We start from the raw sequence: 14,090 nt of genomic DNA, 5'->3' as shown, positions 1-14,090 counted from the left end.
CCTGGTCACTTCACAGGCCAATAACTCTCCTTTTGTATTCATTGGAAGAAAGACATTCATATGGATTTGAATTGGCATGATGGGTATTTAAAACACAAACTGTATTTCAGATAACCTTTCCTTTAAAGGTAATTCCAGGTTGTTTCAGTAAAAGGTCTCTTTTACATTTCCAGTATACAGTAATTAATCAACCCTTTCCCAAAACATAAGTAACATGACCAGAGATGGTGGTGTAGTCTGTAGTGACCCTGACATGGATAGGAGCAAGGTCATCGTTAGGGCAGATCTTCAGTAAGAGGTCTCTCAGCGTCTATCTGTCCAGCATAATTAATCAATCCATTCCCGACAACCTTGACAGGACAGTGGCACCCGTGCACCGGAGAATCCAACCTTGATAAGGCATGTTCATGCCGGCTATATAAACATGCTGAATAACAGGATAATATTTAGTTCCAGCCAGCACTAAAACTTTTTGAAGTTTCAGAAACCTGCACTCTTTCTTCACATTTCCATTTCACATTAATTTAAAGGTATGCGGATTCAGAGCGACCCAAAGGGTGAGGTACGTGTTTGTTTCATGAGAGGATACGATTTTGCCGCCTGCAGTACTTGATAAACATGGCAAGCATTAAACTTAAAAAGTTAAATCACTTCTGTACTCACTCAAGGATTGTGTATTAAAGTACATTTAACTCATTTCAGTAATGAGTATTCATAAGAAAAGAAAATGTGATTTCTTTGCTTGGGCACCGCTGCCTTGTTACAGATTCATGAGGTGTATTGGACTATGGAAATAATAAAAGAGATTTAGTCGAACGCCATAATTCAAAAACATATTGCACGGACGTTTCTCATCCGTGTGCAATGTTCCCATATTGTGGTGGCCGACGCTTATTTCTTAAAGTTTATAAAAGAGAAAAATGCTGATATCTATCATTGTGCAGAAATGCAATCACTGGAATGTGAATCCACATGCAGACGGACGTTCAGTTATTAGACTATATGCAAAAGACCCGGCGATGACAGGGGTCAGGCACTTTGTTGAAGGTAGGGAGATTTTTTACTTAAACACAGTCAGCACACCAACGCTAAAGATCGAATCAATGACCTTGCGAGCACCGACGGCCCATCTTTATGGTGATTCTACTGCCCAGATTGATCACATGACCCTAATTGTCCTCTTCAGCCCCTGCCTCCAGACAAAGTGAGATTGTTCAGTAGATCAATATAAGTGCTGTTCTTTACAGTATGTATTCATCTACGTCCTTGGAGCAGAAGCTGCTGTACATCAAAAAATGGTCTCAAGCTGTCTGGGCAGTACCCTTCGGAAAGGTGTAACATTTATGCCACTTTTCCATTGCCTCAGCTTGGCTCGATAGACTTTAGCTCAGTTTGCTTTTCCATTACAATTCAGTATCGCTTCAAATATATAATCCTGCCTATATTTATAGACTTATTGTCATAGTTGCGCCGCCTTTACTGCCGTGACATCATTGACACAGAAGCAATGGAGTATATCGATGGAATGGTGTACAGGGAGTTTGGGAATTTGTCTAGGAAAAACAGATGACTTCACTTGTTGTTTGCTTGACGGCACATAAGGGTACAATAGGCCAGTGGTTTTCAAACTGGGGGCCGCGAGATGATGCCAGGGGGACCCCAGTTTTATGACATTTTATGAAATACATTAATTTATCATGAATTCTGTGTAATTAAACCTAAAAAAAATAAGACTACTAACCAAAAGCACTACTTTTTTGTATAATTTAATGGGTTATTTTTATTAAAATGTTTAGTTTTTTTGTCTCAAATTTTCTTTGGAGGGCCGCGAAGGAATGCACCGTACACAAGGGGTGCCGCACGCTGAAAAAGTTTGGGAACCACTGCAATAGGCTAATCTTGCATTAAGCAATGACGACGATTAGTGACGATTCTCTCTGACCAATCAGTGAGCTGCAGTATTTACACATAACATCAACTGAAAAAATACCAGTATGGAGCTAGAAGAGTCTCAATAAAGATAAATGCACACACTACATTCACATATGCACACACAGGATTCATAAATACACACGCAGGATACACAAATGCACACAAAATTCACAAATGCAAACACAAAATTTAAGAAGCACAGAAGATTCACAAATGCACACAAAATTCAGAAATGCACACAAAATTTATAAATACACAACCAATTCAGAAATGCAAACAACATTTACAAATGCACTCAAGATTCACAAATGCACAGGACAAGATTCAGAAATGTATTTCTGATGCACACACAAATATATCTTGATTTACAAACTGTTTTTGGTCTGTGAACTTTACTGCATTTGTGTGTGAATTTTGAGACTCCCCTGACTTGGCTCGACACACAAATGCCTTTTTTTTAAACAGGGAATGATCTGCAACCAATTAGAAATCTCCCTTGTTTTAGCCAATCACAAGAACGCACCCCACGTGGGGGATTGTTTACTTATAAGCCAATCACATGACCTTTAAGCTGGTTTGCCAACCGCCAATAAAACCGAAAAAGAAGTAGTTTACACAGCGTGATATGCACGTGGTGCGGGCGCGAGCTAAAGTTAGCGCGGTGAAGTTCTGCCTGTCAGTTGGTTGGTTGAGAATAATTGCAGATTATTCACATTGATATTGTAATCACGATTATCTGTATTTGGTGTCCAAACATACGTCCGAAACGCACAAAAATAAGCACAAATGGATAGTTGTAATTGAGGCTTTTGGCGATTATAACAAGGAGATAACTAGCTAAACACTTTAAGTTCTACATACCGCTCCCCTGTGGTTTCCAGAAGCCATGTTGAGGTCTCAACCAACCAACTGACAGACAGAACTCCACCGCGCTAACGTTAGCTCGCGCCCGCACCACGTGCATATCACGCTGTGTAAACTTCTTCTTCTTCGGTTTTATTGGCGGTTGGCAAACCAGCTTAAAGGTCATGTGATTGGCTTATAAGTAAACAATCCCCCACGTGGGGTGCGTCTTGTGATTGGCTAAAACAAGGGAGATATCTAATTGGTTGCAGATCATTCCCTGTTTAAAAAAAGGCATTTGTGTGTCGAGCCAAGTCAGGGGAGTCTCAAAATTCACACACAAATGCAGTAAAGTTCACAGACCAAAAACAGTTTGTAAATCAAGATATATTTGTGTGTGCATCAGAAATACATTTCTGAATCTTGTCCTGTGCATTTGTGAATCTTGAGTGCATTTGTAATGTTGTTTGCATTTCTGAATTGGTTGTGTATTTATGAATTTTGTGTGCATTTCTGAATTTTGTGTGCATTTGTGAATCTTCTGTGCTTCTTAAATTTTGTGTGTGCATTTGTGAATTTTGTGTGCATTTGTGTATCCTGCGTGTGTATTTATGAATCCTGTGTGTGCATATGTGAATGTAGTGTGTGCATTTATCTTTATTGAGACTCTTCTAGCTCCATATACCAGGTACTAGGTATGGTACACCGTGACCCCCCCAAAAGTGAGCCGAACCGAGCCGTACTATGCGTTATAAGGTACAGATACAGTATGTATATAGTACATTTGGTACCAGTACCTTTGAGGTATTAATCTGAACTCTTTAGGTGCAAAGTTGTGTTTTTTTAAAGTGTACCGCACCAGTGTCAGCTACAGTATAAGGACAATTTGTTGACCATTTATTTTATACAAACGCAAAAACACAAGCTCACATTATCTAGCATTGTTTGCATTATTGAAATGCGTTAGAGAGTTGGGTAAACATCTGGATGCTTTCAATCTTGCAGGTGGAGAGCAGACCCCTCCATTACTGGCCAGTTACCAGACAAGACACGTTCACAGATTGGGAGGATTTAAGGGAAAATTACACTTCAATTTGGAATCGAATAGCATCCTCCGGTGACTTAGGAAGTCATACGGTTGTATCACTGCATACAGATGGAGCTACAAGAAGATACCAGACTCAATATCATATCATTTGAGTTGGTTTCATTTAGTAAAGTATTAATTCAAATCCATTCTTAATTAGAGGGAAGCTGGAGGAAGGAAAAAGCTAATTGGTCCTAGTTTGGTCTTTAAAGACAAAAAAGCATGCATTTAAATATGAGAATGACTGTTCACAATGCCCCATACAGTATATTATGGTGTTATGAAAGGAATATGCATACAATTTGTGGGCAACAAACTGACCTACATCCCTTGTGATTAGACTGTGAAACCGAGCAGCGGACGACTTGAATCTTAATTAAACGGGAGAGCATATTAAATGTAACAGTTTACATGTTGTATTTCATAACATAACAATGATGAAGAATAGAGGATTATTTTCATTACATCCCCTTGACAACCCAACAGATGACACTCTTCTGTTTGTGCCTCATTATTGAGTGAACATTTAGGGCTAAACAAATCCAAACAAAAAAGGAGCCAATGACATTGCCCGTTGGAAGATGTTCCTTTTTTCGAGCGATGACATCAAACGTTGTCCAGATTGCCCTGAAAAAATAGCTTCCCTCCAATCACAACGGCCTTTTGTGTCGTCTCCCTGACAGAATACCCAGGAGCCATGAAGCACTAAATACAAACTGACAGCTGTAAGAATAAAGCATCAGCTGCATTCACTGACTGGGCTAAAACAGACCCATTTTCACTTTACTAATATATGTAAGACTGGCTGAAATAGAAAGGGTAAGCATATTTCCTTAAACCTAATGCAAGTGAAAGAAGGCAAAAAGGCAAAGATACACACACCACTTGGTTAAATCTGATTTTGAGCTCCAAACACGTAATTTGTTGCTTAACAAACCAGTTGTAACAGTAATCGAATGATTGTGAATACTGAACATTAAATAGCCCATTAATTCGCTTGATGAGCCAAACCGCTGAATTTTATCAGTTTCAGATAGTATATGGAGAAAGACATAAGTGAACATTTGGATAGGCAACAATTTGTGCAAGTGCAATATGAGTCATGAAAAAATGCCAGATTATTTTTAACTCAGCGTTGAGTTAAGGGACAAACCCAACCCATTGGGTTGTAATTTATCCTACACTGTAAAAATTGTTGTTGCACTTACATTTTTATGCTTAATCAATTTCTTGACTAGTGAGGAGTTGCTAGAAATTAAAAATAATAAAGTTAAAAATAAAATAAATTAAGATGTAAAATAAATCTTTGGTGTACCCAGAGTCTCTATGTGAAGTTTTAGCTCAAAATATCATATAGATGATTTATAACAGCATGTTAAAATTGCCACTTTGTAGGTGTAAAGCAGAAATGTGCCGTTTTGGGTGTGTCCTTTAAAATGCAAATGAGCTGATCTCTGCACTAAATGACAGTGACGTGGTTGGATAATGCAGATAAGAGGGCAGTATTATCCCCTTCTGACATCACAAGGGGAGCCAAATGTCAATGACCTATTTTTTCACATGCTTGCAGAGAATGGTTTACCAAAACTAAGTTACTTGGTCGACATGATCTCACAGCAAGTCGTGTTAAAGTCACAAAAAATGTGATTAATTTATTTGTGTCCATTGCACGAAATTCAGCTTTTTGTCGTGCCTTGAGCACAAATGTCTTTTTCGTGTCCCCAGCAAGAATTTCTATAAATAGTTTTTTGTGTCCATGGCACGGCTTTCTTTTTGGTGTCATTTAGGGGTGGTTTCCCAGACAAGGATTAGCCTAAGCCAGGACTAGGCCTTAGTTTAAATAGTAAATATAACTACTTTAACAAACATGCCTTACTAAAAACATTACTTGTGTGCATTTTGAGGCAAAACAAAGGGTACTGATGTATTTTAAGATATGTCAGTGTAATTTATTTTCAGTTTGGACAGTTCTTACTTTTATTTTAGTCTAGGACTAGTCTAATCCCCCTCCGGGAAACCACCCCTTTATGTATTGTTTTCTCATTTTTCTTCCTATTTTTAAATCATTGTCGCTTGGGGTTGGGGTTAGAGTTGGGGTTAGGATGTCTAAAAATGTAACAGAAAGTGATTCTAACCCCAACCCCAAACGCCAATGGTAAATAGGAAAAAAACGATGAAAAAACGATACATAAAACGCCACGAATAAAAGTCGTGCCACGGACAAAAAACTACTTATAGAAATTCGTGGGAGTGACAAGATAGACATTCATGCTCAAGGCACGAAAAAAAGCTGAATTCCATGCCTTGACACGGATAAATTAATAAAATGAGATCAGTTTATAGAAGCACTGGGGACCCAAATATAGCCCTTAAAGAGTAACTAAACCCTAAACTAACTTTTTTTAGTTAATGATCTGTAAAATGGGCCTTTATTAGTGCTGTCATTGATTTGAGTAACTTTTTAGACATTTGGGTATAAAGTGTTTCATTGCTACAATATATGGTGTAAAAACGTCTGAGTGCTGCCCTCTTCAGGTTGAACGGTGGCTACTGCAGTAGAATTTTCTTATTGGATGTTGCGGTAATGCGTGAAGTAAGCGGTACGATCCTATGTAAGCAGGTTTAAGCTCACCACGCCCTTGTTGCGATTTCACCACACACTTGGTACGAGCTTAGTTCGTCCCCCCTCTATCTCCGTTGGGGTCTGCCCACTTTTCTTGCATTTTTCAAATATTGCCAGTGGGTGGAGTCAGGCTCTGACCTGTGGTTTAGTTACTCTTTAAACATGAAAAAGTCAGATTTTCATGATGTGTCCCTTTTAACCCAATTCAACTTTATTTTGCATAATTTCTAGCAATTCCTCACTAGTCAAGAAAGTTTAAATGAATTATAAATTCAAGTTGATAAATTCAAGACTTGTGCTGGGTTGTTACAACCAAAAATGCTTGGTTGTTTTAATCAATTTTTGGGTCAAACATAAACCTTTCCTGGGTTTAACCCAACTGTTTGTCTCTTTTGAGTCAACACTGGGTAATTATATTTAAAGAAAATTTTATAGAATACTACTAAAATGACTTAAAATACCTTTACCAAGGTTTTCACAGGCAGTGTGACTTTTGAAAATAGGACAAGGCCGTCTGTAAAATGTATTGGTTCAAACACTACTCATGTCATTGCAAGATGCTGTATTGCTTTGTTAACAGATGGAAAGGTGGCCTTCTGTTAAGTGCCTAAGGTAAGCAACCCGTGCGGACAGCTTGCAAGCATCAACCAGCCCTACAGATTAATTTAACATCAAATTTAACACTCTTCAATATTGATATTAATAGACGGTGGCAAAAACACGATAATGGATTTTATTGATATATGCTTGGAGAAATAAACACATCAGCAACCAACAAGGTGACTTTCGTGCTGTTTGTAGCCACGCATCGATTTTAATCAGCATTGCTTTTACTGCTGCCATTTAATAAGCTTTTTCATAGTTTGTCTGTATGTTCTTCTGCGCCATCTCTGTAAATTGAATATTGGCTTAAAGAAGTGCCTAAGTAATCTGGCTATCACTCTTGGTTTGTTTGTTTGTTTGTTTTTCCTTTGCCAGTGATCTAACATCTCTAGCTAGACCTGCTCCGGCTGTCCTTGAACTATGATGTATGAAGTTTTTCACAGACAAGGCTTAGCTAAAGCCAGGACTAGGCCTTAGTTTAATAAAAACGTTTAAGCATCTTTAATAAAATAGCCTTAGAAAAAGATGTTACTGATGTGTATCTTGAGACAGATCAGTGGCACTGGCATATTTTAAGATCTGTCAGTGCAACTTATTTTCAGGTTGAGAGAGCTCAAACATTAGTCCTAGTCTAGGATAGCCCTCAGCCTTGTCTGTGAAACCAGGGGATCATGTATTTAATTAGATGGTTTAACTAAAACTTTTGCACATTACAAATATGAAGCGTGCTTTTTTGCATAGGCTTATGAACATTAAACTTTTAAAACATTAAGCATTGCATCAGCAGCCCAAAGGTTATGGGTTGGAGTCCAAAGCAACACTGATATATCAATGAATAGATTAAATACACAATAAGTCACTTCGCCAAATGCACACATGTAAAACGTAACTTTTAAAAGCCAAGCAAGCAATCCACAAACAATCCCCCATATGCTCGAACCTCAACAAGGCCTGCAATCATCCCACCCAAGCTGTAACCAACCAAGTGCATTGGGCACCAAATGACCAGTGCTCAACAAAGCATGCTGCTCTTGAAGGGCACCAGCCTCTCATTTGGCATATGGACACCAGACTCTGCGGCAAGCCTGCCTGGCTCGCCTGCATCCCCTCCCCTTCAGGCCTGTGCTGCTGTGCAAGGATGAGTGAACAAATGTTTATCTGTCCATAGTAGGTATGGACTGGGGCAATGCTATTTGCTTCTCCACATTTTTGCTGAGCTTACCGAATTACCACTTACGCGCACATAAAACATACATGCCCGTGCCGAGGTGAGTCAGAGGAAAGTAGGGATAAATCTGTCATGGGGTGCTCGCCACCTCTGGCAAGGTCACACAAACATTATTTTAAATGACAGCCGGTAGGACAGGGGCATTAGACAACACTCTCAGAGCATACCAACTACTTCACAGGAGGGCAATGGGTGACATACTGAGTGTTGTGTTGTGTGCAGTCGTGCACTGACAAAAAAAAAATATTGCAATTTTTGAAGACTTAAATTCTTAAAAAAAAAAAAAAAAATTTATATATATATATATATATATATATATATATATATATATATATATATATATATATGGGGGTATATTTGAAACAAAGTGCATCCTACACCTCATAAAATGCTGGTTTGCTTTAACATTTTATTTGATTTACTGTTTTTTTTCCACATAAAATCACCCATAATGTAAAGACCATTAGTTTAAATTAACTTAGAAAATTTCCATATTTGAGCCAACATAGCAAAAAATTATAAAATAAAATATATTAAAGGGACACTCCACTTTTTTTGAAAATATGCTAATTTTCCAGCTCCCCTAGAGTTAAACATTTGATTTTTATAGTTTTGGAATCCATTCAGCTGATCTCCAGGTCTGGCGCTAGCACTTTTAGCATAGCTTAGCATAATCCATTGAATCTGATTAGACCATTAGCATCGTGCTCAAAAATAACCAAGTTTCGATATTTTTCCTATTTAAAACTTGACTCTTCTGTAGTTACATCGTGTACTAAGACTGACGGAAAATTAAAAGTTGTGATTTTTTAGGCCGAATTGGCTAGGAACTATACTCTGATTCTGGCGTAATAATCAAGGACTTTGCTGCCATAACATGGCTGCAGCAGGCGCAATGATATTACACAGTGCCCGAAAATAGTCCCATGCTATTGAAAGTTACCACTGGGACTATTTTCGGGTGCTGCATTATATCATTGCACACAATGTAACTACAGAAGAGTCAAATTTTAAATAGGAAAAATATTAAAACTCTTTGGTAATTTTTGAGCGCGATGCTAATGGTCTAATCAGATTCAATGGATTATACTAAGCTATGCTAAAAGTGGTAGCGCCAGACCCGGAGATCAACTGAATGGATTCCAAAATGGTAAAAATCAAGTGTTTAACTCTAGGGAAGCTGAAAAATGAGCCTATTTTCAAAAAAAGTGCAGTGTCCCTCCAAAATAATGATGACAAAACTAAGGTTGCAATTTTTTTATTCTTGCCATTGTCATATCTAAACAGCTTTAGCAGCTTTGGCTACTAAAGTCTTAACATACAAAACTAGCTAATGTGTTAACATACAGTCTGCATACAGGTCCCACTAGAGCCAAAATCTGCTGAGATTTTAAGTCGTGTAGTGTTATCCTGCCTTAAGGGGTTTATCTGGAGAGATCAGAGAAGCTTCTCTTAATACACTTTACGGTCGTTCGTTCCACTGTCGGTGATGAACAAAAGATCCCTGTCATCAGGAGAACCCAAGCGGAAAGCAGAACAGCGAGAACGCACGTTTGAACTAAAGGGTCCTTTACCTGCCACTTTGATTAATAGATCCATTAATACAAAATCAGACATTGTAACCGAAGAGCCAACAGCTACTGCGATATATTGCGCAGCATAGTGTCATTGAGAACTTCTGAAGTCATTTGATCATCCCAAGTTGGGACAACGAAGACTACTCTAACAGGTTGAGCGCTTTCCTGACCAATCTCATGTTATTTGCGTCGTCAACATCTTTGATATCGTAATCTGCATTTTGTTTGCTTCACATTAGCATCATCTTCTATCTGGAGCGATTCTGTAAGATGTTTCTGAGTGTCTGAATGATGCTATTTCAAGGCTCATTATGCCTCAAAAGGCTGAAGGAGCAAACACGAGTTTCCAGAAGCACTGAGCTGTCAATCATAATGAATTACTTATTGTTTGTAGCTGACAATAAATCTACCGTGTGCAACAATCTCAATGGCCTTAAAGTTGCAACAGGGATCGTGTGCCAGTGTTGAAATAAACTTCAATGGTGCTTATCAAAGTTTACTGCGCAGAAATATAGGCTACCAAGTCTTTAAAAATGTCACACTTCAAATGGATTCATGTTTTTAATTAAATTCTTGAAACATATATAGGTAATGGAAGCCACTATATTTATTTTCAGATGGTCAAATGCTAAAAATGTTTTTCTGTTGCTCAGTTAAAAAGGGAATTACATGAGCAGCACAAAGGTCATGGGTTTAATTCCCAAAGAACAACATACTGATAAAATGTATGGCTTGTATTGCACTGTGGATAAAATTGTTAGTCAAATGCATTCAATGTAAGATGCAGATTAGATACACCAACTACTGTACAGTCTCAGACAAAAATGGCCCATAGCCGTCAATGGGACACTACCCTTATATTATGATATAATTTGTTCTTTTAAATGAGACATTTTATAAGACTTTTTTAAGATGTAAAATAAATCGTTGGTGTCCCCAGAGTACATATGTGAAGTTTTAGCTCAAAATACCATATAGATCATTTATTACAGCATGTTAAAAATGCCACTTTGTAGGTGCGAGCAAAAATGTGCCGTTTTGGGTGTGTCCTTTAACATGCAAATGAGCTGAAGAAATCCAAACAATGATCACAATGATGGTGTTTTTTAATTTGAAACTCAATTGTGTTGTCAATCCTCTTTCTCTCCCCACTAAATGGCAGTGCCGTTGTTGGATGAAGATTAAGGGGCGGTATTATTATAATAAGATCCCCTTCTGACATCACAAGGGGAGCCACGTTTCAATGACCTAATTTTTCATGTGCTTGCAGAGAATGGTTTACCAAAACTAAGTTACTCGGTTGATTTTGTTCACATTTTTTAGGTTGATGGAAGCTCTGGGGACCTAATTATAGCACTTAAACATGGAAAAAAGTCAGATTTTTATGGTAGAATATTTATTCTTCTTGAAAATCACAGATGTTTGAACACTGTTAGGAAAAATGGTACAAAAGCTGTCACTGGGACGGTACCCTTTAAAAAGGTCCTAATATGTATCATTTACGTACAAATAGGCATACCAATATGCACCCTTTAGATATGAAGGTGTACTTTTTTCTAAAGATGTAGTAAAAGTAAATATATTTTTCATACATGACTATACTAGAAAAAGCCTACTATCTAGCATTTAAAGTGTGCATGCTACTACGTTCAGTGAATCCAGAGAAGAAACTTCAAAGCTGAGCAGACTTCATTTTTGGCTTGCAAAACAATAACTTGGAACCATACAGGTGTTCTTAAAAACCCTTAATTATATACATTTTGCCGTTGATTATAAAATGAAATCACAGCTTAGGGCCTGACTGTGATCAAACACAAGCTGCACTTTGATGCTTGGCCAACGCATATTGGCAGTTCGCTAATTAAGTCAAAGCAAACAACCACCTGTGATTAAAAGTATCAAACTGTTTGCTTCACTTCAGAGTCCATTAATGAGGCAACCTGAAAAAAAATGTAGTCTATTAAATCATCTGACCTTTTCTAAAACGAAATAATGACCCTAATATTTGTCTGACCCCTTCGCTATTCTTTTTCACAACAGGTTACTGACAATGAAACCAAGGTTACTGCTTTTAAAATGAAATATTGATCTGGCGCGTGTGTGTGTTTCTGTGTGAATGTGGTGTCACATATTGAATCAGGTTAAAATTTCAATTATTTTGACCGCTCAAATTCATTCGTTTTTGGGAGGGTGGTTGCATCTGTTTTATGCTTACAACGTACCTGCGGCTTAAAATACCAATATGTTTTTCCAAGGGTAACAATCTTGTTTTTCCCCTCACCTTGAGATTTTAAAATCACATGCATAAAATCACATCGAGTATCACATTAAAGCATGTAATGGGTCCTTTCAATGCTCATGAATAAGTAAATGCCTTCTGTTTACAAAAGTACTTTCCTCTACAGAAAAGAAATAGATATCTCTTAAAAGACACGTAATGAACAAAACACATTTCAATTTCCACTATAAGCATCTCTAAATGTCAGAAGAGCACTTGGCGTTTTTTAAAAAATGCGAGTAAATGGAATCTGCGTGTTGTCTTCTCCTACCTCTGCTCACTTCGCCTCCGTCAATATGTATTAGGCTACCTGAAGTGAGTTTAGACATTCCTCTGGGACGCCGCTTTGACAAAATCACCCCCGCACCGTACGAGACCACTGAAGCATCCAGCCTCAAAGCAATCCTCTATTGCTCTGTGCTGCACACTTCTCGTAACTTTAATCACATTTAGCATCCTCTGTGCTTCCTAAAAACGTGACCACCATCCCATTTTACATTCATGCAAATTCCAGCTTCAGCATGCATAGACATGATGGTGACAGTACCTGGATACACAAGCAGAGCAATCAGCCATACGACCAAGATGAAGCAGACAGGGTTGCACATTCTTCAAACTGTTTTTCAGTCACAGCTTCTGGTATTTCTTCCTTTCCCTCTCTGCTCTTCTGAACAGACGAACAACCACCTGTGATCTTTTTGCTGCTTCTTTTATCACCGTGCAATTACGACAGCGAACGGCTTGTTTTCACCCTTGAACGGGCATGGAGTGGAGGGGCAATTTAAATCCAGCACAAGTTAAAGCGGCAGAGAGACTGCGTTCCCATTGACTATTTTCACAAGCCGAGAGCTCTCAGCAGGCTGGCGTAAAGCGACGGCCCGCCTCCTCCGAGCTCTGATTGGCCAGGAGCGTAAGATGCCTCTTAGTAGGAGGCGTGTCTCTTTTCACGCTTGTCCTAGACCACTAACGCTAAGCTCTGCAAGATGAGAAAGCGGTAGCTTCAATAAAACTGGTGGGCAGCCTGCTAATGTATGGTCTGTGTCACCATAAACTGATAGACATGCTGCAGTTTTTCACATTACAGTGTTACTATTTATAGATCAAGCATTTTTTATTTATTTTTCTATGTAATTGCTTGCTGTCAAGATTGAGTATTGGGTCTTTGCCAAGGCATTGAAGTCCCATTGCTGTGATAGTCATCACTGTTCTCACAAAACTCACAAGGTGACCTTGGGCGTTCATTGTAAATATCTGGCTTCAAAGACGACAGCCGCCAACAGTGTTTATCTTGATCCATCTGAATAAACAGAAGCACACAACATTTCCCAAGGATTTTCGGGGTCTAATAATTGTTCGATTTATTTTGGCAGAGGAAAACTTAATTGCTTAGAGGTCGCTTAGCTCAGAGACTTTGAATGAAACACAACCAATAATTTTAAGTATAATAATAAATACAATTGAGAAATGCAGAATAAAGAGCTTTAAAATAAGTGTGGACATAGCGCAGATTGTCCCTGAAAGAATTTGATGACAAAGTTAATCTGTCTCATAATCTAATTATGTACATTTATTTGGTAAACGCTTTCATAAAAAAGCAACTTACAGTGCATCAAAGGGTGCATTTTTTATCAAAAAATGGGTTCCCTGGGTTCAACCCCATGATCTTTTGCACTGCACACCCAACGCTCTACCACTAAGCTATGTAGTAGCATCATAGTTTCATATACAGTCATTGATTATACTTTAATTTCAATGTTTGACATGACCTTACTCAGTCAGTATTAAAGATATCAAGGTTATATTTCACTGAATATTCTTAGATGTAGGATGAAATCACAAAAAATGACGTAAGATGGGTTTTCACATGCAGGGTCACAACAACAAGTTTGACAAATTACTGAGCACTTATCTGAAACTTC

The 14,090-nt window shown here is 38.2% G+C and overlaps 1 protein-coding gene across 1 annotated transcript in view; it reads right to left on the bottom strand.

Moving 5' to 3' along the window:
- opcml (opioid binding protein/cell adhesion molecule-like) overlaps positions 1 to 13,006 on the bottom strand; it is a 179,260-nt gene extending 166,254 nt beyond the window's left edge. The window contains exon 1 of the mRNA XM_065259450.2: positions 12,719 to 13,006. Within this exon, the coding sequence (XP_065115522.1) occupies positions 12,719 to 12,779 (61 nt within the window). The 5' untranslated portion in view covers positions 12,780 to 13,006. The remainder of the gene's footprint in view (positions 1 to 12,718) is intronic.
- Positions 13,007 to 14,090: the final 1,084 nt, after the last annotated feature.

The sequence above is a fragment of the Paramisgurnus dabryanus genome, chromosome 10 (genome assembly GCF_030506205.2).
Source record: "Paramisgurnus dabryanus chromosome 10, PD_genome_1.1, whole genome shotgun sequence".
Taxonomy (NCBI): Eukaryota; Metazoa; Chordata; class Actinopteri; order Cypriniformes; family Cobitidae; genus Paramisgurnus; species Paramisgurnus dabryanus.
The sequence above is the reverse complement of the archived record's forward strand: the minus strand, read 5'-3'. Positions and strand labels throughout refer to the sequence as shown.